Here is a 26,015-nt window from a genome sequence, read left to right as displayed (position 1 = left end):
TGGATAGCTGGCCAATCACAGCATACCTCGCTTTTTCAGACCGATGAGTTTTGTAAAAATCGACGCGTTTCAAAAAGGCGGGGCATAGAGGAGAAACAACAACGTACAGTATGTGGAAAATAATGTGTTTTTTGAACCTTAAACCGCATAAACATTTCATTACACCAAATACACAAAATAATGTTCTTTTTAGCAGCATCATATGACCCCTTTAAGAACTGATGCCGCCTGGCCTGATTTCTGTTCTTTCCTGATTTAAGGCTCACGACAGCCTGAATCTGCATTTGGACACTCCCTGATTTGCAGGGCTTGACTTGTTCTTGGCCAGGAACAAAACACATTATTATGCTGACAAAAGTTTGTACTTAATGACACAGAAGACTGAAGCACATGAATTAGCCAATCAGTGGATGCGTTACTGGTAATAGTAATGGGTTTACTAATGCAGTCATAGAGCTTACCGTCTCAAAGCTGCCTTTGTTCATGATTTCAATTGGGGGACGGAACAGATCGGCTAGAGTGCTCAGCTTCTTGTCCGCTGCACTTCCGTTTCTCAACTCCTGCTCCTGTCGCACTAAAGATTCACATCACAACAGCAGGGTTTCAGAGGAAGCACTAGACCATGTGTGCCATCAGAATGCCTCACATATACTTACTGGTTTCAGTCTGAAAATCCCGAAATCCATCAAAGATTGATCGTGCTGGTCTACGCCTCTTTGGTACTGTGCAAGAAAGATATTATTAGTTTATGTAAACAGAACAGCTTAGATCAGGGTGTCCCATATAGGGGTTTGTGAGTTGATAAAAAGCGAATAATTCATTATACTGAATGTAAAATTTAAATACATAAATAAAGCTGAACGATAATCACAAAATAGCTTAGCATTTGATTATCACATGCTTGTATTTAATTAAATATCTGTATAGTTTGATGAGCGAGTGTTTCAGAGTGAAGCACACATGAACCCGATCATCTCGACCTCCTTACTACTACATATAGTGCAATTTATATGTTTATATATGACTGAAGTTTTGATTTGAGTGTTGATTATTTAAAAAACTTTTTGGTAATTTTCAGTGTTTTGGGCTAAATTAAAACTTTCATTATGGTTTCTGTGTTTCAGTAAAAAAAAAAAAAATACATTTCAGTGCTTGTAATTTACAACAGTAATATATTTTTTATAATTAGAATTAAAACCTATTTAAAACAATAATAACTATTATTATCGTTTTATGATGATGGTGTTGATTTTTTATTATTAGGGATGTAATGATTCACTTAAAGGGGTCATATGATGCTTTTTTAAAGATCATTATTTTGTGTATTTGGTGTAACAGAATATGTTGACTTGCTTTAATGTTCAAAAAACACATTATTTTTCAAATACTGTACATTATTGTAGGTCCTCTATGCCCCGCCTCTCTCAAACGCTTTGTTTTCTACAAAGTCCCTCCTTCCGACAAGCGCAGTCTGCTCTGATTGGCCAGCTGACCCAGTGCATTGTGATTGGCCGAACACCGCAAGCACTCGTCGGAAATGTAACGCCCCTTACCATAATCGCGAGCTTCATCTTTCAAAATAAATGTAAAGACCGTAAATAATGTCATTAGTTTTACCATCAGTTCGAGCCCGAAAGGGGAACAGAGTCGCGTGACAGACACAGTGATGAAGCTGGTATGTGTTTGCAGTACACAAGCCACGGTTAAGACAGCTGACTCCACTGTGATGTGACCCTGTCTCTCTCTCTCTCTCTCACACACACATGCACACGCACACACACGATGCTCAAAACTCTGCATTTGAACAGTCAATAGCAAATACTTAAACTAATAACAAAACAGTAGCTGATTCAGAAGTGCCAGATTGTCATAGCAAAGTCAGAATTACCTCCTCTCCTAGGTTCATGAAACGGTCGTCCATAAAATGCATTGCTGTTCTGTTGTAAATAATCTTAATGCATCTACTTTCGGAAGGCCAAATAAAGTGCTTTTGCTTTCGCCTAGAAACACACATCGTCTCCCTGACATTGCTGCTTCAACACTAACTGCGGTTACTGAAACCATGCTTTCTTTCTTTGCGTGCACATTTGGGCCGCGTTATGCTAATATTTCCACATAGTGAGGTAGATATGTGGGGCGTGTTAGAACGAGCCGTTTTAGGGGGGTGTGGCAGAGTCTTAACTTTGATAAAGAATATCTCTTTGGTTTTGAGACTTTAGTCTTTGCAACTTCAGGGATCTTATCTATGCACAATCAGCTTGTAACACTCCAAAGAGAAAGGAAAACTTGAAATCGCATCATATGACCCCTTTAACTCACAATGCAATACGATTCATGATACTAAATTATAAACAAAAAGGTGTTAGGGTGACAAAAAAGGTTTAGGAACCCCTGGGTTAGATAAATGTAAGATGTATAAATAGGAACTGTAATACCTCCAAACAAGGGCTCTGGCTCCACCAGAATGTCTTGCTTCTGAGGAATGGGTGCTCGCACATCATCTCTGCCAGAGAGAAGAACACAGCATTCAAACACAAAAAACAACATAGCTGCTTGGGAGAGAGACCAAGAGCCTTTGATGTGTCATATGAAGTCACTCACTCTACAGGGGGGTGTCTGCTGCTGGACGCCCCGGCTGAACTGGCGCTTGTGCTGGGTTCCTCTGCGATGCCGCCTCCATCGAGAAACATGGTGACGGCCATCTCTAGGTTATTGTTACATGCTTCCAACATATGCTTCCCTACACTCTCTGTGGCACCTGCAAACAAACATACACATGCAAAACCATTTACAGCATTTATTATGTGAGGTGAAACATAAACACACTGGGAAAAGAAAAGACAGCAGATGCACTTCAAGAGGTGAATCCGTAACTGGAAACACATTACTGGTACTGCGGTTACAGTTATCTTCAAATAACAGTGTCAGACACTAAACAACAAGGATTTTCTTAGATTATATGGTGACATCATATGTTTTAAACACAAATAAATACAGTGCTGTTTCACCAAAAAGCATCGCAGCACTACAATATGGCATATCTGAACTGTAAATAACTTTGTTATTAGTATATATTTTACCTTGAGCTGTTTATTTATTCTTTTCTGTTTCAGTATTTTTTTATCCATCCAGTGAGAGAGTTCAAGTCCAAACAAATATAGATTTTTCCCCCTGCAATATATATTACATCATGCATAATGATGCATACATGAATTTAGTAGTAGCTGGGGGTTTTAGGCCTGAAAAAGACCTATGTTGTAATTCTCATGATGTTATGCCAAATAAAACTCATAAATAAGCAAAAATGTAAGGTATAATTATGGTATTTTAAAATAATTGTGGTAAACCACTGTAAAGATTGGTGAGGCAGCCTGTATTAAGAAATTACATTGTTCAGTACTTATACAAATGCCTTGTTTGCGCAAACCCTTATAGTTTTATAAATGTAAAACAGTGCAGTTTTAAACAAAATGTGCTGGAAAAAGCTGAAATATTACGTTGAAGGCGCACAGAAGCAGTGCGAGCGAGCTGCTGGAATGTCTCGCTCGTTTCAGTTCTTAACACCCGCCCCTTCGGAGCGCGCATGCGCACAACCAGCGCATCTTTCACCTTTACGAAAAAGTAGCGAGCTGCGAAACATGGCTTGTATTTTCTGACCAACCGAAGCTAAACTATCAAATGATGCACTCCGTCACGCGATGCTCAAAAGCAGCTTTTGCGTACACCTCCAATAACAGTTAAACTAAACAGGCGGAGTGCTTTAAGAACATTATAGTTGTGTGTGTATCTGTCACTTAGATGTGAGTTGTGAGAAGCATACAGAGAAACGGATAACTGATTGAGAATCAGCCTCCACAAACCGCCATGTTGTGGATTGTGGCTCATATCCACAGACACACTTGCCGAAGTTGTTAAACACACTCGCGGTGGCTGAAAACATTCAAACACACACAATCAACCTGTAGCATTTAAATATGGCAGTGGGAAGAATAATCGTAGAGTGAAAATCCTACTGCAGCACTAATCTGGTTTGAATTCAAAGGTGTTACACATGTAGCGATGGTGAAATAACAGAAGTAACGTTGCAATCACATGCTCAAAGTTCAGCCTGAGAGAGTTTTACATGACCATCGGTATACTTTAGAAATTAGTCTATATCAGCTCGCCCCCTTTCTGTTCGGATTTCTTTCCTTTTGCATGTAGATCCATATTTAAGCAAGTGCATATAGCAGCTAGCCGAAGCTTTCGTAGTCTCTTTCCTTTGCATGATAGAGGGGGCAGTAATGATGATGCCCTCTTCCCTACATATAGCATTTCTGAAGACCCCGTGTTTTACTGGCCTGCGCAAAATTCCCCTCAAATGCAATTTGTCAATATTTACCAGTTATGGCTGTGAACTGTTGTATTAACCCATTAACCCCCGGGGCTGATGCGTCTCCGAGAGTCGCCATCTTGCCGCCACTGACAACAACACGACTGCACGCATGCACGACATCGACCAATGGGATCTCTTTCTACGTCTGCCTCCGCGCGTCAACACCCTGGAACTCTGGGTAATGTAGTTCAATCGTAGCATCGTGGACGAGGTGCCGATGTGTGCTGAATAAACGCCTTACGTTAGTACAATTACAATTACAATTAGTTACGTGCCTAACTTTAGTACAACTTTATTTTAGCAAGGATATTTTGATTTGTAATTCATTTTTGTCAAAATACGGGTGCTTGTGATAAATACTGTAAGCCAGTGGTTCCCAAACAGGGGGGCGCGGGGTGGCTGAGGGATAGTGTACAGTCAGCAGATTATTTTGCAAAAGAAACCTCTGCAGGGTAATAAAGACTACACTGCGTAATTTTCCCACTTATCATGCGGCCACTTGCCTGATAAGTAAATAATTGAACGCAAAGTATTAATTTGAAATATAATAATTACCTTAACATGACTGGCATTACCCGCTTGAGCGCTCCGTTATCAGTTGTAGCAGTTGTGGTTGTATCAATAACAGACCACTAGATGGCGCGATTGAAGAATCAGAGTTGTATTGCAGGGAGCCATGTAGAAATATAAATGAACGATGCATGGTTCTGCTCTAAGTATGTAAGTTACAAGTTTGTGAAAGGACTTGTGCCAGATAAATGTAAAGCAGATTATATAGCCTACTTAAGATTCACAAATACCAAAACAACGTGTCTACACCAGAAGCAACAAAAGCAAATATAACCCAGTGATGTTCTCTGCTGTGGATGCGGCGCGAGGCGACAAAAGAAATAAGAATAAAAAATAAATTATTTCTGACGAACTCCAGCGCTCTGACACAAAGGACAATTTCAAATATTCATAATAGAATCGTGGAAAGAAATCGTTTCCTCAAAAATATTAAACAGCACAATTGTTTTCAGCATTAAAATAATCAGAAATGGTTACCAGCATATTAAAATGATTTCTGAAGGATCATGTGACACTGAAGACTGGAGTAATGATGCTGAAAATTCATCTTTCATCGTACGAATACAGTAGCCTATATGTTAAAACATTCAGATAGATATTTTAAATTGACAATATTTCAGTGTTTACTGTATTTTTAATAAATAAATGTAGCCTTGGTGAGCATAAGAGACTTTCCAAAAAAAAAAAAAAGAAGATATTGAAAATATTTTTCTCTACAAAAGGGGAGCCCAAAGTTTGGGAACCACTTCTGTAAGCAATGGTGCTAATACCACCGTTTCCATCAAGAGAGACAGTTTTGTGACACCCCATCACAAATCCAGACTTTTATAAAACGGGGTCAGTTTCAAGAAGACATGATGTTTTGAAAATAATAAGACTATAATTATTCAAATGTAGATTATGTAAATATGAAAGTAATAATCATAACACCAGTCTAATAAAGTGTGACACAAGAAATTGTCAGAAATTTTGCAAAATGTATCAAATTAATTCTTATTACATTAATAAGAAAGAATGAACGCACCTTTCAGATCAATCAACACCTGCAATGAAAGTAATCCAAACTAAATCCCCTTTCATCCATTGTTCTAACACCGCAGACATAAATCTGTTCTTAAAATATAATAAAATATGTTTTTTTTTTAAATATTATCTACATTATTTGTGTTAAAAATGTTATATTGTTGCAGTTAGATCTCAGGATACCTCTTTGGATGGATGGTAGGATTTTGTTACACATGAAATCTCTTAAATTCAATTAATATGTATTTTTAACAGTTCGCAAATTGTTTCATGTTAAGAATACAAATATGCAAACATTTTATGATTTATTTCAACTGTTGCAAAGTAGAGGGACACTAAATACCACTTGTAGTCTTTGCTAGTTACTCTGTTGCAAAATTCATAATTCATAAATAATTAGACTACCAATCTAATGTAAATTTTGCATAGGCTACTAAAATGATTTAATATATGCATAAATGTAATACAAACCTAATTCATGGTAATATAGGCTAGAAATAGTAAATGGCAGCCTATTATATATATGTAAAATACTGTATATTGTGCTGTAATCATATTGGTATACTGAAAGAAATGATTATGCAAATGATTGCTGTTATATACCATCACGATTTAATGACAAATATATGTTTTATATTTACAGTCGTGGTCAGAATTATTGGCACCCTTGGTAAATATGATCAAAGAAGGCTGTGAAAATAAATCTGCATTGTTAATCATTTTGATCTTTTATAAAAATAAAAAAAAAATCACAAATATCTAACCTTTCATTGAACTAAAACTATTTAAAATGGGGGAAAATCTCATTATGGAATAAATGGCACCCTTGGTAAATATGATCAAAGGAGGCTGTGAAAATAAATCTGCATTGTTAATCATTTTGATCTTTTATAAAATAAAAAAAAATCACAAATATCTAACCTTTCATTGAACTAAAACTATTTAAAATGGGGGAAAATCTCATTATGGAATAAATGTTTTTCTCAAATACACGTTGGACACAACTATTGGCACCCCTAGAAATTCTTATGAGTAAAATATCTGTGAAGTATATATATTCCCATTCATATTCACAATTTTGAGCACTCCAGGGTGATTATGAACATGAAATTATCCAGCCATGGCTTCCTGTTTCACAGAAATATAAAGAAGAGGGAAAACAAAGCCCAAATTCCCTTAATCATCCATCACAATGAGAAAAACCAAAGAATATATTTCTGATGTGCGGTAAAAGCTAATTGAGCTTCACAAATTAGAAAGTGACTTTAAGAAAAGAGCTAGACTTCCCATTTCCACCATCAGGGCAATAATTAAGAATTTCCAATCAACATAAAATGTTACAAATCTGCCTGGAAGAGGACGTGTGTCTATAGCGTCCTAATGCACGGTGAGGAGGAGAGTTTGAGTGGCTAAAGACTCTCCAAGGACCACAGCTGGAGAACTGCAGAAAATAGTTGAGTCTCAGGGTCAGAAAACCTTAAAAAAATTATAATAATCAAACAGCACCTATATCACCACATGTTGTTTGGGAGGGTTTCAAGAGCCTTCTTTGATCATATTTACCAAGGGTGCCAATAATTCTGACCACGACTGTATATGTATTATATTTATATTTAAACATGACTCGTGACCTTCTTTATTCAGTGCATTTGATAGTGCTGCCGTTTTTATTAGAAGCTTATGTCGATCAATATCATTTACGAGATTCTTAAATTTATGAATACTCTTGTGAAAATATTGTTGATCCGAGACTGACAGAATCTGTCAATACATTCATGTGTTGAATGGAATATTCTTTAAAACATTTCGAACAGGATCTTGGCCTTTCCAATATTGCTGTATTTAGCAATGGCCACTAAAGCGCTGTCTGCTATTAATATTTATGTAAAATGAGTTGCATCGTGAAATCAGAGGTAACCTCTATGTCTTGAATGCAAAACAAACATCAGATGGGTGAGCATTGTTCAAATTCAGTTTATTTACTGTACATTCAATTCTGAAACAGTCAACCAAGCTTGTAAAACAAAGTGAAAATTTGAGCAAATTAAAAGCAATCCTATGCAGTTGTTCTTTAACCCTTTTAAAGGGACTGGGTTTATTCCAGGGCTGTCCAAACTCGGTCCTGGAGGGCTGGTGTCCTGCAGAGTTTAGCTCCAACTTGCCTCAACACACCTGACTGGAAGTTTCTATGCCTAGTAAGAGCTTGATTAGCTGGTTCAGGTGTGTTTTAATTAGGGTTGGAGCTAAACTCTGCAGGACACCGGCCCTCCAGGACCGAGTTTGGACAGCCCTGGTTTATTCCATAAAGAATCAGCTGAGAGTGAAACCCCTCAGACCCCCTCCCCTCTCCTCAAATGGGAGTGGCCAAACACAGTCACCACACTGTGGCCTCTTCCATTCACCTAGTATTGGGGGAGGAGACCATACATTAACATGAGGTGTCTCTGTGTGAATATTTTGAGTGCATGTGATATTTAATATTTCCAAAAAAAAAGTCTAATTACAAAAAAATACTAATCACCTGATATCGCCTAAAATGACTTGATTGTGGCATAACCTTAGTTTTAAAATGGAATGAATCCCTTTTAATATATTCAGTATTTCTGAAGAATGAACAATATGAATCATGTCACATTTCAACCAGCCAAAATGTTAACATACTGATACAACCAGAAACAGAACTGATATGCGAATTGAATTCATAAGAGCATAACACTCAAAGAAATAGTCCCTGATCACATCAAAGAAGAAGAATATCCTCATAGCCATCTTCAGTCTCTGAATGCAATGTGAACTCTGACCTTTTTACCACCTCATATAGTAAATAAGACCTCAATGCCTAATGTAAATCATACATGGCGGAAATGTCTGATTTTAAAATTACCTACATGGATGGAGGGAGAGAGAAGGGATAACCACGATGCTATGATTTCCTTACCAAAATGCTAAGGGCAGTAAGATTTAGCGCTGATATAATTTCAGAGCAACAGGCATTGGCTCCTTTGAGTTCAGACTAATCATGTCCTAAACTGAAAATAAATGAACAAGCAATTCACACTATAGCATAAGTCAGAGCATAGGTATACAGTCTCTGTGCGAGTAAAAGGTGCCAGCACATGGAATGGCAACACTGGGAGTGTGAGATTCTTCTTTTTTGTTGTTAAAAAGTAAATAAAAGAGATAAATAGGGCAGACACCAGACGGTGTCTATGAGGGAAATATGGTAGTGGTGTGTTTATAATATGCTGTGGATGGTTTGGGTGAGGGAGGGCACAATGAGGTGGATGATCAGAAACGGATGAAGGTGGCATCAATCTGCCTGACATTGGGAAGAGCCAACATGATCTTGCGTCTGTACTGAGGGTCCTTCTGCAGAGGGTTTCTCTCCAGATAGACAGTCTCTAGACCTTTGGCGTTCTTGAGTTCGTCCAAGTCTGCCCAGTTATCAATTTGGTTGTCGTTCATCTGTATAAGGAACACACAAAAAAAACACACATTAGCTAACAATTTTTCTATTTTTTAGATATTAAAGTAAAATATAAGCATTCTAAATTGATACTCTGAAGTACAATTTTGACATACACTACCATTCAAAAGTTTGGGGTTGGTAAGATTTATTTATGTTTAAAGAAATAATACTTTTATTCAGCAAAGATGCATTAAACTGATCAAAAGTGACGGTAAAATACATTTATACTAATATTACAAAAGATTTTATTTTGTTTATTTTCTGTTTCTAATAAATAAGTTTTTTTTTTTTACTTTTTATTCATCAAAGAATCCTTTTACCGTTTCTACAAAAACATTAAGCAGCACAACTGCTTTCAGCACTGAATCATCATTCAAAATAAACTCAAGCCATGCATTTCTAATGATCAGATCTTTGGGAAGGCTATGCAAAGTTTTGGAAGTGCATTTTCTTTATATCCACTGACATAATGTCCGAATTTGACAGTCTTACTTGACATCTTTATCCAACAGCAGTATCGCTCTCTTGTGATTGATGGCCAGACATGATTTTTTCAGATCACACCTCCTTGATTTTATATGACGATGATGCATTTAAAGAGGCGTGTCGAGATGAATAGTGATGTCACATTTCTCCCGATTTCAAATCCGAACTTCAGAAGGGTAGAAAAGAATTATTCATATAATTAAAACTGCTGATTTCTCAAACTTGCGGTATGTTTTAATTTTGTAGAGTAACCTCTTATACGTGTAAATATTAGGAACATTTTGATTCTCCACTTAATGACTCCTTTAAAATAGAAAACAGTTATTTAAAATAGTAATAATATTTCATAATATTACTGTTTTTAACTGTATTTTTGATCAAATAAATGCAGCCTTGGTGAGCATAAGAGACTTATAAGATCATTAAAAAAATCTTACAGACCCCAAACTTTTGAATGGTTTTTCAAATGTACATGTAGTGTGCCATAAAATATACAGTAAACCTGTCTTTTTTTTTTTCTTACCCAAAATTCTTTTAATTCAGTCAAATGGCTGATATTTTCAATCTTTTTTATCCTGTTTGCAGCGATATCCAAAGTTGTCAGCTTTTTCTAAAAAAAGAAAAGGAAAGAAAAATGAAAGCTATGTATATTCTAGCACTAAAATACTCTGGGGCGGATAAAAATAAAACCACTGATGTGTCGGCAGATCAGAACACACAGAAATCCCCTGTGGAGTAAAGGTGCAGTCGGAGAACTTCAGAATGGCTGGAGAAACGTGAATATTAAGCACAAAACTACTTGATACTAGACCGTTTCTAGTTAGACAGCTTCTTAACATGCATTTTATGGTGGTTTCTTTATCTTGCAATTTGCTACAGATATTTAACATGATTGTAAACCAATGCTAAGCCACAAATATTTTGTGCAAACATCTTGTGCATAAATTTAGAATTGATAGGAAAAAGTATCGCATCTGTGGGCAACCATGGTAGATCTTACATTGTTCTCCAGGCCCTCAATGACTTCAATGCCATTATGACTCAAGTAAAGCTCTCGCAGACTGACAAGATTCTGGAGTCCCTCCAACTTCGTGATGCGGTTACTCTGTTAGACAGGAACAGGTGTTAACACCAACAAAGTAAAAAAAAAAAAAAACCTTTCTAACACAAACGCACCTGGATACTGAGAACCGTCAGACTGTGCAATCCATCAAGGTTCTGTAGCTGAGAGATTTTATTCGTGCCGAGGAACAAACTCTCCAAAGAAGTAAGAGAATCCAGATTCTCAATAACCTAAAATTTACATAACAACATAAGCATTTACATACATAAAATTCAAGCCAGGAAACACTAGAGCAAAGAAGAATATGTAACACAAAGAGCAGATTTGGATGTCTCACCCTGATGCGGTTAGAGCCCAGCTCCAGCATCTGGAGGCTCGTCAGTTGATCGAGGCTGGCAATGCTCATAATCTTATTATGAAGCAGGAAGAGTTTCGTGATTTTTGTGAGACACTCCAATCCCTCAATCTTCCTCAGTAAATTGAACGATACATCTAGCTGCCTGCAAATCACAACCACAAATGAGGAAGCTGCATGTATTTGTACTTTTTCAATTCTTTAAGTACAAGAGACGATATAACATTTTTAGAATTCTTAGTATTCATGTTGGTTTTGTAAAACTTTTTTTTTTTAATCTTTCAGGATTTTTATTTGTTTAACAAAGCTTTTTTTCCCCTCACATCTGTGTCCCCAAAAAATATCACAAGGAATCTGAATACAAGAATTAAAAACATGCTTATCATAAAAGCAGTTTATTCACTCTAAGTCACTGTATGTACACTACTGCTCATATGTTTGGGGTCAGTAGTATCTTGCTTACCAAGGTTGCATTTACTTGATTAAAAATACAGTAAAAACAGTATAATGGTGAAATATTATTACAATTAAAAAGAACTCTTTTCCATTTTGAAATGTCATTTCTTCCTTTGATGGCAAAGCTGAATTTTCTGCACCTGTTACTCCAGTTTTCTTTAATTCAGAAATCATTGCAATATGATGATTTGGTGCTCAAGAAACATTTATTCTTATCAATGTTGAAACAGTGCTGGCTAATATTTTTGTGGAAACCGTGACTTTTTTTTTTTTCGGATTCTTTGATTAAAAGAAAGTTACTTTTGATAAATGTAATGCATTAGTATTAAAATGATAAAAAATCAAATAAAATACTGATCGACTTACTCAAGCTCTGTTAGGGCCTGAAGATTCTCTAGTTTGCGGATCTGGTTGTCATAAAGATCGAGTTCCCTCAACGAGACAAGGCTGTCCAAGTTCTCAATGCATTTGATGAGGTTTTGCCTTAGAGAAATTGTCTGATGGTAGAAACAAAGAAAATGACTCAATTTAAGATCTGTAATTGGGCATAATTAATTGATACTCCAAATAAGCAACTCTATCCAGTTACTATAACCCTACTACATTACCTAAAAAAACCACCAGCATTTGATACTCTCACCTTTGCCTTGCGAAGAACCTCCAGACCCTCAATCTTCCCAATGCGGCAGTGGACCAGATCCACATCCTAAATAAATAATCAAGACACAGTGAATCATAGTGCTAATAACATAATCTGTCTAACCTCTCAAAATCTGAACGTCTTTCTCATCACCTCTTCATCTGGGTCTAAGGTTATGGTGTCCATGTCAACCGGTGACTCCTTGGGTACTAAAAAGGAAAGTGAGAGAAGCGGTAAGGAAACCGATCATAAAGATCATCGTTTTAATTGTTTCCCCTCACGCCAAAATGGTCTCACCAGTCGAGGGGGCTTGCAGGGAGTCGACCTCTCCATTGAGACTCTTCCTCTTGGTCTCATCATCACCAGATTCCTCAGACTCACCCCTCCTGTCAACTTTAAATCACAGTTTTTATGAATAACAATGACACACCCACAGTACTAACCTGCTTACAAAATGTCACTGCTGTTATCTGGGCCAAATAATCGTGATAGCACGTACTTTAATATGAAAGCACGATTTCAAATCCCCATCCATTAAAGCGGTCATATGCTGCGATTTCAAGTTTTCATTTCTCTTTGGAGTGTTACAAGCTCTTGGTGCATAAAGAAGATCTGTAAAGTTGCAAAGACTAAAGTCTCAAATCCAAAGAGATATTCTTTATAAACGTTAAGAGTTGTCCTAGAATCCTTTACATATATAATTAATGCTTCCTTATTCGGTTCAGCATTTTATTGAAAGACTTTATTCACTTTGCACTGTTATTTGATTACATTGTTCGGCAGACTCAGTTATAAGACACAGGGAGCCCCAGCACTTTCATTAAAACATTACTTTAACAATTTTTTGACCCATGCATTTTACAATGTTTATCAGGTCATTGACCCCAGAATGAAAACCATTGCTTTATTTGCATGACAATGCATACAATCTGAACCTGAACATTTATTAAAACAACTAATTTCACATACTGACATGAAACATGGCACAATGTTAAGAGTTTTTTGACAATCTATTAATACATTTATCTTTACAAATATTCTCTGTCGATTCTTTCTTTAAGATCCTGATAAAAGCCTAGGATGTCATACAGTTTCACAGTTACTCATTTTTACTACAGTTGAATGTATGCTATTATTAGCCACTGCTGATAGTATGATGTGGCAAACGGTGACACTGCTAATGTTTTGCATACAAACAAGTATAGCAGGTTGGATGCATAAAGCCAAAAAAAAAAAAAATGCATTACGAAATATAGTACTTCAGGTACATGTTTGCAGCATTCTCTTTGTATTCTGATGTACATTTGATAAAAAAAAAACAATAAAAAAAAAACAATGCCAAGACTATACATGCAATTAGAAAATATCAACTAAAATTACAACAACATTAATGAATGCTTGTATAAATTACCATACATGCAATGAATGTGTTAACTCGGAGTATGATAAAAAAAAAAAAAAAGCCATAAGTTTCACTTACTCCCATCTATGTAAACAACACTAGTTACATATAATTACAATACTCCTTTAGGGTGAGATGTCATCCTTTGGGAGATGAGTAACTGTACAAAATAAAATTAATTTGTTCATATTAAAAAAAAAAAAAAACAGTATTTGGTTAAAGGCACTGATTGATTTTGAGTGCCTAATGACTAAATTATTGATTGGCAAAATCATAATAATACATCTGTCTTATTCTGAAGTAAGAGTTGTGCTGCAGCCTGTCACCTCATCATCATAATTCCACTGGATTCACAACTAGGTGACTTGGATTTACACAAACAAGCTGTAAATCTGTTAAATCCCTCATGATTTGGCAAAACTGTAACTAACAGTTGATATGTGAGTTTCCAAGTCCAGATTGGAAACCATACTGTTCAAGCGTTTTCTCAGTGTGAGAGAGAATTGCCCTAAACCCGTTCACATGAACATGGAGTTTACAGAATCAACTTGTATTATGGTAAATCAGGGCTGGCTGTACCAGTGCATAGAGCGCTGAAGAGCCCTCTCCCAGCTCTGCAGTACACCTCTGTATGGACTGCCCTTGTCCCAATCTGCTTTACTCCTCCGGGGAAGGAAATGTTGGTCAGTGGTCAAAAGCTTCTTCAGCTCTTCTTGGTTCCTCCAGTAGCCTAAAGGACGATTTAGAATAAAATGGCCAGATTAACCCTTTAAAGCCTGACATTTGAAATACATCTTTTTTTTTATGTTTTATTGAACCTTTAGGTAAAAATTAGGAAGGAAAAAAAAGCTTGCATGGGTTTCATTGCATATCATATTTGGTGCATCAGTATAGCAGCAGTATAGCAGACTACTTGCATAAAATGCATATAAATAAATACCAGTTGTCACTCAATATGTCTTCGTAAGATGATAATTAAATGCTTAGTTTTATGATCAAAGCTATGTAGATTTTATTGTGAGGGGGCAAAATATATAATGCAATGCAATACAATGATGATGGAGAGATGTACAAATAAACTTTCCTCAAAAGTCTGAAGTATCATGTTGTATCAAGAATTTTTCCTAAAAGTTATGTATGGATAATAATAAGTAAACCAGTAAGTGTTTGTCTTGAAATATTACTAACAATATGAAAGACATTCTTACATTTACTTCATAAAAATCAGTAAAGATTTTACAGCAAAAGACATGTGTACCATGCTTTTAAAATGATACTAAAAGGCCTTGCTAAACAAGCATAAACTATCAATCAGACAACACAAGGCGTGTAGTAGATAAGTTCTGGTCATGTTGATTATTTAGGGACCTTAGAAAGGTGTGTACCAATTATGATACAATGTAGGCTTTATAGAGTTAAGATGGATTAAGCCTAGATTAGGAAGAGTTATTTTTTGCACTCTAATGTGACTTGTTCCTTACCTGTTCCTAGTCCTGCAACAAAAGCAGCTCCAAGGCAGGACATGTCAAAGTGGCTTGGACGTTCTATCTTACGCCCCAACAGATCAGCTGTGAGTTGCATGATGAAATTATTGGTGCAAACACCTCCATCTGCCCTGTAAATGTGTAGCAATATGCAAACGTTCAGACAGGATCAAGCTATGCAAATATGACAAAATAACAGGGCGAGACCCTCACCTGATTTTAGTGATAGGAATACGGGTTTCTCTAAGCATGACTTCAAAGAGCTGCTTGTTCCTGAAAATCAGAATTAGAACATACAAACCCATATTAAACCGCTAACTTGTTTAAATAAAAATTTAAAAACTTGTATTTTCTCATGAGATGGGGTTGGAAAAGTCAATATATTTTTTGCATTATAATGTACAGTATGAAAAATGGATATTCATTTTGAGATTTGCTGAAGATTACATTTAACAATGTTCTAAAAACAATAATCTAAGTGAGACAACAATCCAAAAATCGATCGATATAAAAAAAAAGAAAAAGAAAAAAGAAATCCAGGATAACCTATGTATCGTGCATCTCTAGTTATGACATACATTTAAAGTTCAAACATAAAGGAACAGAAAAAATTCCACATGTGTGTGCGTGTATATGTATAGGGTCCAATCTCAAATTTAGTGGATGTCTGTTTCCATTACAAGAGTAGATATTAAAAAGTATGATGAGCAAAGATACCATCTGAGGAGTGCCGTAGGAACAAAAGGACACAAGAAAAAAAACTATGCTGCGCTATTGAATTCAGCCTTTATTTCTCTGATGGGGAAAACTGTTGAAAGAGCAAGCAAGTTGAAATGGATCTTTATTAATATGCGAGGCCTGATGAACTACTCTAGATTGGTATAGAACACCAAGGGTTTAGTGGTTTGTATCCAGTCACCTTCTCATTTCTGTTTTCTGATTGTGCAGTGGCAGAACCAAGGCAGATGATAATCAAATAACTCATTTTTACATTAATAACAATATGTGAGAAAGAGATAGAGAAAGCAAAGCATCATCATGGGTCTCAAAATGTGCCAACATGCTTTATATCTCATGTGACATTTTCATCCCTGCGAACACTGTTTGAGATGAAGTGGCCTAAGAATTTGCAGGTTTTCTGGGAATAAACTTGGTCTTTTCTATAAATTTCATAGTGTGACCATTGCCTGCAGTAAAAAAAAAAAAAAGAGAAAAAGCCTGTAGTGATGGTTTAGCATTAGTTGTGCATTAATTGTGGAGAATTCCTTTTTTAGTTTATCAATAAATCTTAATAAATAAAGAGTGTTAAATACTAAGCTAAATTCTACAAACAGGACTGGATATGCCAGTTGAGGACAAAGTCTATATTCAAGTGAAGAAATGTGTGTAGGCTTGTAAATGCACATTGTCCTGCAGCGTTCTGATGCTCAAATATTTTCATTTCCACCTGTGTTAATCATTTATTTAGGTTATCTTGCGTTTTATCTGAACAAGAACAATAACAGATGATTTGAAGCAATCCAGCACTATGTATATGAGAACTGCTTGATTAATTTGGCTTGCACAGTGTTTTAATATCACAAATTCACTTTTGTTTTTATTAGGGGCTGAGATTTGCCCATTTTTCCCAAAGCCCTGGTTAATTTTTCATTTCGACACAAACAGTCCCTTCTGATGTTTTATAGTTTTAACAGATCACATTCTTTGACTGATGAGAGATCTTATGTTGATACAGTCAGATCTTTCGAGCTCACCTGAACGCTATAGACTCCAGAATGGCTCGGACTAGATGTCTCTTGCTTGTGGATGGTTTTAAGCCCATGAGAGAGGCACAAGCTTTAGGATCATTCAGAGGGGCCTGTAGCACATAAAGAGAGAACGTCTTGAAATTACATGACACTGTTTAAAAATCTCTCGTATTTACAACAAATCCTTGAGATGAACAGCGACTTAAACAGTATCACGGATGCACACACACACAAACACACCTGTAAGCCGCTGAAAGAAGGCACAAAATACACACCGTCCGAGTCGTCCACACTAGTGGCTATGGCCTCAGTCTCCGTCACATCAGAAAAGAGCTCTGTAAGACAGGCACCAAAGAAATCACGCTACAATAATATAATTATTTTTCATTCATTTAATCAATCCAAATTAAAAAAATTCTCATAACGGAGTGGAACATGCATCTACTATCTGGAATGGTTTTTTGTTTTTATGTAGTGAAAAATACATATTCAAGTTAAGAAATGTGTGTAGGCTTGTAAATGCACATTAGTCCGCCTCCTCACCTAGATCCTGGGCCCATTTAATGGCAGCACCTGTTCCAGCGGCATTACCTTCAGCCAGATACACAACATCAGCACCGATCTTCCAGCCCACCAGTGGATAAAGGCCTATTCAGAAAACAGATGATACGGAACGCCATGAAAAGAGAGATATAAAGAGGGACCAACAAATGGACGCATTACTATCTCGCCACACTAATTCATGATGAGTAATGAGCCGCATCGTGCCCTAACCTGCTGTTTCCAGTGATGTACACTACCGTTCAAAGGTTTGAGGTTGGAAAGTGATTTTTAATGTTTATGAGAGAAGTCTCTTATGTTCACTGAGGCTGCATTTATTTGATCAAAAATATAGTAAAAACAGTAATATTGTGAAATCTTATGACAATTTAAACGAAGCGTTTTCTATTTTAATATATTTAAAAAAGTAATTTATTCCTGTGATAACAAAGCTGAATTTTCAGCATCATTACTCCAGTCTTCAGTAGGGCTGTCAAAAAAAAATTTGAATTTCGAATATTCGTCGAATTTAAAATAAAAATCCACATTCGAATGCAAAAACGTTGCATTCGAATTTTAGGTGTGCGTTAAGGAGGCAGCCTTATCAGTGGCGCACGAGATGCGATGACGATATAAGCGTCATTGCATTTTAATGTTTTTGTTAACCTATCCAGTTGAAGCCACTAGATGCTAAGTGCTGTTGCATTGTTAATTACAAATATTATGGGAAAAGAGAACATCAATGCGGAGATCTTGTTTACGTCAAAACTGAAACCAAGCCGTTCACACAGAACGCATATTTCGCGATTTCGCATTTTCTAGAGGGACGTCTATTACCGTTGCACTCGCATCTCGCACAAAGGAGCCGCATATTTAGAAAGCCATGTAAAACACCCTAACTGAAATTATGCATTTTAAATTCGAATATAATTTGAATTTAGATCATATTTTAGTAAAAAAAAATCTAATTTAGTTTTTCAGCTATTTTGACAGCCCTAGTCTTCAGTGTCACATGATCATGATCACCTTTGATCAATTTAATGCATCATTGTTGAATATAATATTTCTTATATATATATATATAAATAAATAAATAAATAAAAGAAAGATCACTTTGAATTGTAGTGTAAACTAAAAGTCACAAAACTTTTGATTTCATGCGGTCTAAAATGCTGTTTAGTTGGCTTAGATTATTAGTTCGAGTGGTTTAGTAGCATGTCTTTCATTTCAATTGAATTCCAGTTTAATACTGTGAAAAGCTTAATTGGTAAGATAAGATCAGCACTGGAATGTCATACCGGCTACAGACGTGTGTGGTTTGTTTCCTGTATTGATGTCCATGAAGGTCCCTGTGCCCATAGTAATTTTCACATCACCAATGTCAAAACAGCATTCTCCAAACATGGCTGCTTGTTGGTCCGCCATCTGTGAAAAAGACATGAAAGTTAGGGTTGTGGCACCAAAGATAAAATCAAGCACACACACATATTTTTAAAACTGCATGACAACATTTATACTCACAACAGACATGATTGGGATGGGCACCCCGAATATGGATGGATCACATGTGCCAAATTTATGACTAAATATGAGAAAAGAGAGCATTAATTGTTTAGTCAAAAGAGGACTAGATAGAATTCTGGAAATATCAGAGCAATTCAGGGTGCATGAGTACCTGGTGTTCTGCACCCTGGGGAGGATGGACAGAGGTATAGAGAGAAGTGAGCAAACAAATCCACTCCAGCACATCTGATGATCACACAAACACACACACTATGAGCACAGACAGAATCCTATGAACAAGCACTACTTACAGAAGCACATTCTAAGACACTGTATGGACAAAAGATACAAGAACACACAAACACGAGAAGACTTAAAAAGATAATTCACCCCAAAAAATGATGGAACAATAAAAACGTTTTTTAATCCACTCACTGTTGACCCAAACCTTTATGCTTAAACTTTTTGATTCACGCAAACGTTTGACATCCAAAAAATTGTTTCTCAAGAAAAATCCTGTGAAATATTTTCAAACATGAAAGAAACAAAATGTTTTTACTGTTTTATTTATTTATTTTTATTTTTGCATTTTACTTTTTGGGATACACAAAAGTTTGGAGTTCATTAGAAACATAAACATAAAAAAAAAAAAAAGACTTTTTAATGTTTCAGAAAGAAGTATCTCATGTTCACCAAGGCTGCATTTATTTGATCAAAAATACAGTAAAAACAGTAATAGTGTGAAATATTATTATTATTATTATTTCAAATGACATACCAGAATTGACCCAGAAAATTGAAGGGTTGAAAAATTAAGAGGGATGTGTGTTGTCAGGAAAGCAATTTCAGATGTAGAGCAAGTTAATATATTTTTTGAAAATGAAGAAAACCATTTTTGGAATACTGTGCACCAGAAAACCAGGCATGTGCATTCATTTTGAGATACACTTAGATTTACTTTAAATTGTCATGTGCTATGACAAAGGGGAACAAGTTTTGCCCTGTTCCTCAAACAAAGCAATTGCATATTAAAGAACAGCACATTTTCTCCTTTTGTGTCCCATGTTAGAAAGAAAGCCATACAGGTTTGGAACAACATGAGGGTGAGTAAATGATAACCTCCATTTTTTGGGTGAACTCTCTATTTAACTCTGTTATTAAATGTCTAATCTCTCAATGCACGTGTTTGTACTGAAGTCCACAATCCAAAGGTAATGATCAGATAACAGTAATTATCCAAATATAGTAATTGGACAGTTGTAACTGACCTGATAGGAATCAAATATTGCTGTTGCACTGGCATTAGAGTAATCGGTAGCATGAACCAGGCCTGCAATAAGCAAACAAACAATAAAACACCACAAATTTAAAAGGTATGCCATGCCAAGCTCAACAACAAGGAATTTTTCCCGGTCTAACGTTCAGATTGTCTCAACCTGCCAACCATTTTTGCAGACCTGTTAAATCATATATATATATATATATATATATATATGTTAAAGCTATAATGTATCCATCTCTGTGACAACCATAACTTCATAATTACTGATTGGTTTATAATCAGCATGTGTACATTCAAAAATGTGTACCGTTCAAATGTTTGGGGATTAGTAAGAAATTTTTTATTCAGCAAGGATGTATAAAATTTATCGAAAGTGTGCCAAGTTGGAAAATGTGACAATGATAAGTACTGTAAAATCATCACTGTATATATGACTGCTTATGATTATCTACTCATTACACTGGTGTGTGACATTCATTCACCTTTGTCACTTGTTGTGGGCAAATTGCTTTCTAAGAATGTTGTCTGTCAGTGATGTAAGCAGTTTCATTGAGCAGATCACTCTAAAGAGCCTACAGATTTAACTGGTTTTATTTCAGCAACCTCTCAAAGGAATCCAGCCAGATTACTATGCACTCAGAGATCTGATTTTCACGGTTCAAATGACTTCTATACATCAGGACAACATTTCTATTCATTTCATAATGAAATACCAACCTTTAGTCAGTTTGTACAGCAGCCAGGTGTCTATGGTCCCAAAATAACAGGAGCCGTCTTCGACTGCCTGCCGCAACTGAGGAGAGAGAAGGTTAGGTTAAATATATCAGTCCTAGAGAAGACAAATCCTGAATGTCATATTTTAACTATTCCTGGTTTACCTGAGGGATATTGTTCAAGGCCCAGACAAGACGCAGTGACACATGCTGGGTGGTAAAAACTACCAGGCTGGCTGCAAGGAACCGCTTCTGTCTGGTGAGGAAGTGCAGCATCTTCATCACTCCGTGTACCGTCTGCCATAAAACATACATGAAAATAAATATGCTTTTAAGCAAAAGTTCACCGAAAAGTGAAAACGTGCTGAAAATGTATTTAAGTCAAGTCAAGTCACCTTTATTTATAAAGTGCTGTATACAATACAGATTGTGTCAAAGTGTCAAACGTCAAAGGTTGTGTCAGTGTGCTTTAGTCTCAAACAGGAAAATAGTTTGTCAATAATGCAAGAGAACAATAACAAAGTCAATTTTTTAGTTAAAGTCAGTTCATTGATGATTCAGTGTGTCATCATCCAGTTCAGCTCTCTTCCAATAGTGTCTGTGCAATCAAGCCGACAATACTGCCAGAAACTAAGAGTCCCCAACTAAGCAAGTCAAAGGCGACAGTGGCAAGGAACCAAAACTCCATCGGTGACTGAAATGGAGAAAAAACCTTGGGAGGAACCAAGCTCAGTCGGGGGGCCAGTTCAGGCCAGACAAAACCAGCATGGTGTGGTTTAATTCCAGGCTGCAACACAGGTCAGATTGTGCAGAGGAATTGTCTATTTACCCTTGAGCCATCCAAGATGTAGATGAGTTTCTCTGAACAGATTTTAATAAATGTAGCATTAAATCACTTGCTCACTATATTTGTTTAGAAGTGTTTTAGACTGTATTGCTTGTAAATGGTGGTTAAACTGGGCATATTTCTGTCCTGATTCATACGAGACGACGTTTTCACTGGAAAAAAACAATATTAATGATAGAGGACTCATATTTTAATTGGAAGCAACAGTTCTAAGTTAAAAATGTATAAATGATGCAACTTGTTTCTTACAAACACGCTGTTTGAACTCTCATTCTGACGGCACCCATTCACTGCAGAGGACCATCAATTAATGTCTTGTGAAGCAAAAATCTACATGTTTATAATAAATCCATTAAGAAGTTTTAACTTTAAACTGTTGCTTCTGGCCAAAATACGAGTCCATGATGACATTAAATGTGCCCTACTAAGAAATCTTCTGCCATCTTGTGGCATTTTATTGCACATCATCAAAAACTTTATAAAAAAAAAAAAAAAAAAAAAACATTTTCAGCATTTTTAAAAATTTTTGGTTGAACTATTTCTTTAACTATTCACGTTTGATTAAACCAGCTTACAGTAGACATGACAAGAAAAAGCCCTAAGAGGAACTTGAAGAAAAATAAAACACCAGACCACCACCTTCAAGCTTGACCTCTGCCCTCAATGATAAGATACTGAAAACATTTTCCTCTGTTCACAAATAACCAGTTCTATTTGCGACTATATACACAGGGATGTTTGCTCTGCAATACCATAGGTTGTCATTTCTCACACAATCAAAAACATCTTGTACAAACTGACAAGCTTTGTCTCTGCAATGATGGGACAAAAACCAATTAGTGTGAATGGTGCAAGCCATACAACCATTTCCTGACCACACTGGGTTTCAAACATGAAACTCAAATTTGCTACTAAGGAGGGAATTCTGCTGACTCAAACATGAACACTTTAAGCATGTCACAAAGATACTCACAGGCCAAATATTCCCTTCCACATTCCCAGTCAGCACCTAACACAAATATATCAGCAATCTGTGTTCGAGCAGTCAGAGGGGTTCTTGTTTCATTGTATTGCTCATTTAGCTTACAGGACGTGGAATGAAACACCTATTCATTGATGTACACAATGAATGACAAACACTACAAACTGTCACTGTAAACTGGTATTTATTAACTGTTATTAAATTATATAGGCAATTATTTAGCCATTTGGAGCTTATCATCATTAACTCTACCCAGTCCAAAAAAGTACCAATAGCTTGTAAACAAATATACAGTTTGTTTTATTTACTTTTTTTTTTTTTTTAGTGGTTTTAAATATTGTATGGGTTAGTAGAACAATTTTATGAACATATTTTATTTGCGGTAATAAAATTACACTAAAAGTTCAGTAAGGAGTAGGGTTGTTACGGTGAGGAAATTTTAAATAAAAATACACCATGCTATAGGGAAGGCTATGCCTAATATAAAATAACTTGCATAAAGTTTAAATAGGTATACAAAACTGGAAATAGGCTAAGTAAACATGTATAATATATAACCAAATAAATAAGAAACATAGAACGTTTATTAGCAAAACGAGTAAGAAAGCTTGGAGGCACGGCATACACCTTTATGTAAAAAAATAATAAAATTACACAAAGTTTAAATAAAGTAAAAATCAGCAAACACTGTAGAACCAATTAAATAAGAAACTAATGTTTAAAAAAACTTCAAAAATCACCTTAGATAAACGGCAAAAGTCAACAGGCTTTTCAAAATCCAAAATATTGCCAAACAGGCGCTTTTGCATTTCGTTTCGAAACTAAATCATCCGCGATCGTCTTGTCTGTCTCGCCTCACTCTTCTCGTCAGTCAGCTCGACTCACTCTCCTCACTGGAGAAATGAAATCTGATCTGTGATGCGACTGTCGTTCGGCACGCTGCATTGAGCAGCCGCGTTCAGTTTTTAATTGTAGTGTCCGTTCTTTTACTGAACTAAATGATTTTTATTTATATTTTACAATACTTCAGAAATCATTCTAATATGCCGATTTTGTGCTCAAAAAACATTTCTTAATATCATCAGTGTTCAAAATAGTTGTGCTGCTTAATATTTTGTGTTCAAAACAATGCCATTTTTTCAGGATTTTTAATGAACTGAAAGTTCAAAAGAACAGCATTTATTAGAAATGGAAATCTTTTGTATTATTAAAACTTTTGAACAGTAATAATAATGCAATAATGTATGAATTGTGAATGTCAATCCAAGATGTGGTCATTTGGATTATGTTGACTGATCTGTTCCAGTAATTGTCCAATGAGATTCTGGCATTCTCTAGTATTTCTGTTCGGATCACGTCTAGACATAAAACACTCCCTAATACAACAGTGTTAATCACAAGAAGAGTCTGAAATGAACAAATATGTTCCAAGATGACATCATCCACAGCAGCCTCACCTTCATAGTGCAGGACCCGTTCCACGATCTCACCAACTCGGCTGCCCTCAAGTCCTGCCAGGTGATGAAATTATGAAACGGTTTTCCCGTGTTTCTGGGGATGATAACAAAAGAATATATGCCGCCTCAGTCAGTTCACGAAGTTTTCTGCCGAACAATCACAGGATGTAATGTTTACGAACCTGTCCCACGTCATGAACGTTGCCCTCTGGGTTGAGATGCCAAGACTTTCCATTTGGCACATCTGTAAGCCTGCATCTAAACCAAAGAGAGAGAAGAGGAGAGGAGTCTTGTCACTATTATAACCTTCATCAGACCTTTAAACTCATGGACCTACATTCATCACAGGGGTTCTCAACCTTTTTGACTCCAAGGCCTCCCTTTGTCCGAGACAATATTTAGAGGCCCTTCTATCTAAACTGATATGCACACCTGGCACCTCTGTTGCAGTAAATATAACTGATGTCTAAAAAGATTGTCAGTGTAATGAGTTTTCACATCTTTATATATCTTTAATTGCATTTCAATTAAGATAATGTTCATATAACTAAATGTAAATAATTTTAAGAATTATTGAGGCCCTCCTGGATGTTTGCTAAGCACCTCTAGTGGGCCTCAAACCCTTGGATGAGAACCACTAATATATCAGACAGCACATCAAAATGATTTACAGTAGCCCTGAAAAGTACATTAACACCTTCTCTTATCAAACATCCAGTATGCTGGATTCATGTTTTAGATTCTCTTTCCATACTGCCTTATTTGTTTGTGTGTTTGTTTGTTAGTTGGTTGGTTAATATAAAATTACATTCATAAAAGGCAGCAAGTGAAAGTAATGCTATAATATTAAATGCTTTTTTAAAATGCTATTATATTTTTATTTTCGTATAACAATTTTTGTGTGCCTTTTGATGTCCAGTATACTGGACGTTTGGACTGTAAAATTGTACCGTGTCCATATTACACATTAGCATATGATAATGTGCAATAATACTAACTTTAATAATGCGTAATCTGCTGTTAATTAGTTTCACTTACTGTTTACTCAACAAGAAAATAATTATAGTAATAAAATTGCTGTTACATTAACATTAATTAATGTATAATTAATAATATTTTATATAATAAACCAGTTAAAAATGCACATGCAGAAGTATGGGCTTGATTAATCTTGCAACACCAGTGAAAATACTCGGATTTAATAGATGTAATTACAATACAATTTATCCCCACAAAACACAGAAAGATTGATTGCAGCTTGCTATTTAATTTGCAATATTTGTTTAACAATTTGACTGCAAGCATGCCACTTATGAGGTTCCATTTGTGTCAAAAATTAGTCGACTGCTTTGTGCTTTGTACTATACATTTGTCTTTGTCTACAGTCATTGCCTACTTGTTCAGGTAAATCAGTATATGTAGGCGTGTATGTTGTCTGTTGACGTCGTCTTAATCTGTCGTCCTGCCTGCTTTTTCTCTGTCATTTAATTACTGTCGTCCTTATTGTCGTTTTGTTCTGTCATCTTGTTGTGTCGTCCTAACTGTCGTCCTTACTGTCGTCCAAACTGTCGTCCTGTTCTGTCGTCCTAACTGTCATCTTATTCTGTCGTCCTAACTGTC

At 36.0% G+C, this 26,015-nt stretch overlaps 3 protein-coding genes across 3 annotated transcripts in view; all 3 read right to left on the bottom strand.

The window, feature by feature from the left end:
- The window catches only part of LOC107732947 (UBX domain-containing protein 7-like), a 14,751-nt gene extending 10,264 nt beyond the window's left edge, over window positions 1–4,487 (bottom strand). The window contains exons 1-5 of the mRNA XM_016544416.1: window positions 4,382–4,487; window positions 2,602–2,758; window positions 2,436–2,503; window positions 657–722; window positions 462–574 (exon numbers count right to left, since the gene is read on the bottom strand). Coding sequence (XP_016399902.1) covers window positions 462–574; window positions 657–722; window positions 2,436–2,503; window positions 2,602–2,758; window positions 4,382–4,451 — 474 coding nt within the window. The 5' untranslated portion in view covers window positions 4,452–4,487. The remainder of the gene's footprint in view (window positions 1–461; window positions 575–656; window positions 723–2,435; window positions 2,504–2,601; window positions 2,759–4,381) is intronic.
- A 3,721-nt stretch (window positions 4,488–8,208) lies between these two features.
- Window positions 8,209–13,544, bottom strand: LOC107732935 (protein phosphatase 1 regulatory subunit 7-like). The gene is made up of 10 exons (XM_016544373.1): window positions 13,541–13,544; window positions 12,735–12,830; window positions 12,591–12,646; window positions 12,438–12,503; window positions 12,164–12,294; window positions 11,324–11,486; window positions 11,100–11,216; window positions 10,924–11,028; window positions 10,447–10,533; window positions 8,209–9,433 (listed from the first exon to the last, which is right to left on the bottom strand). The coding sequence occupies exons 1-10, from the start codon at window positions 13,542–13,544 to the stop codon at window positions 9,257–9,259; spliced, it is 1,002 nt and encodes a 333-aa protein (XP_016399859.1). The 3' UTR covers window positions 8,209–9,256.
- gk5 (glycerol kinase 5) overlaps window positions 13,160–26,015 on the bottom strand; it is a 14,347-nt gene continuing 1,491 nt past the window's right edge. Inside the window, exons 3-16 of the mRNA XM_016544417.1 lie at window positions 24,578–24,653; window positions 24,396–24,489; window positions 21,275–21,406; window positions 21,114–21,189; window positions 20,383–20,444; window positions 19,287–19,360; window positions 19,133–19,193; window positions 18,910–19,036; window positions 17,615–17,719; window positions 17,312–17,406; window positions 17,078–17,181; window positions 15,537–15,596; window positions 15,321–15,454; window positions 13,160–14,569 (exon numbers count right to left, since the gene is read on the bottom strand). Coding sequence (XP_016399903.1) covers window positions 14,403–14,569; window positions 15,321–15,454; window positions 15,537–15,596; window positions 17,078–17,181; window positions 17,312–17,406; window positions 17,615–17,719; window positions 18,910–19,036; window positions 19,133–19,193; window positions 19,287–19,360; window positions 20,383–20,444; window positions 21,114–21,189; window positions 21,275–21,406; window positions 24,396–24,489; window positions 24,578–24,653 — 1,367 coding nt within the window. The 3' untranslated portion in view covers window positions 13,160–14,402. The remainder of the gene's footprint in view (window positions 14,570–15,320; window positions 15,455–15,536; window positions 15,597–17,077; window positions 17,182–17,311; window positions 17,407–17,614; window positions 17,720–18,909; window positions 19,037–19,132; window positions 19,194–19,286; window positions 19,361–20,382; window positions 20,445–21,113; window positions 21,190–21,274; window positions 21,407–24,395; window positions 24,490–24,577; window positions 24,654–26,015) is intronic.

Source organism: Sinocyclocheilus rhinocerous, unplaced genomic scaffold (genome assembly GCF_001515625.1).
Source record: "Sinocyclocheilus rhinocerous isolate Xijiao unplaced genomic scaffold, SAMN03320098_v1.1 scaffold1001, whole genome shotgun sequence".
Lineage (NCBI taxonomy): Eukaryota > Metazoa > Chordata > Actinopteri > Cypriniformes > Cyprinidae > Sinocyclocheilus > Sinocyclocheilus rhinocerous.
The sequence above is the reverse complement of the archived record's forward strand: the minus strand, read 5'-3'. Positions and strand labels throughout refer to the sequence as shown.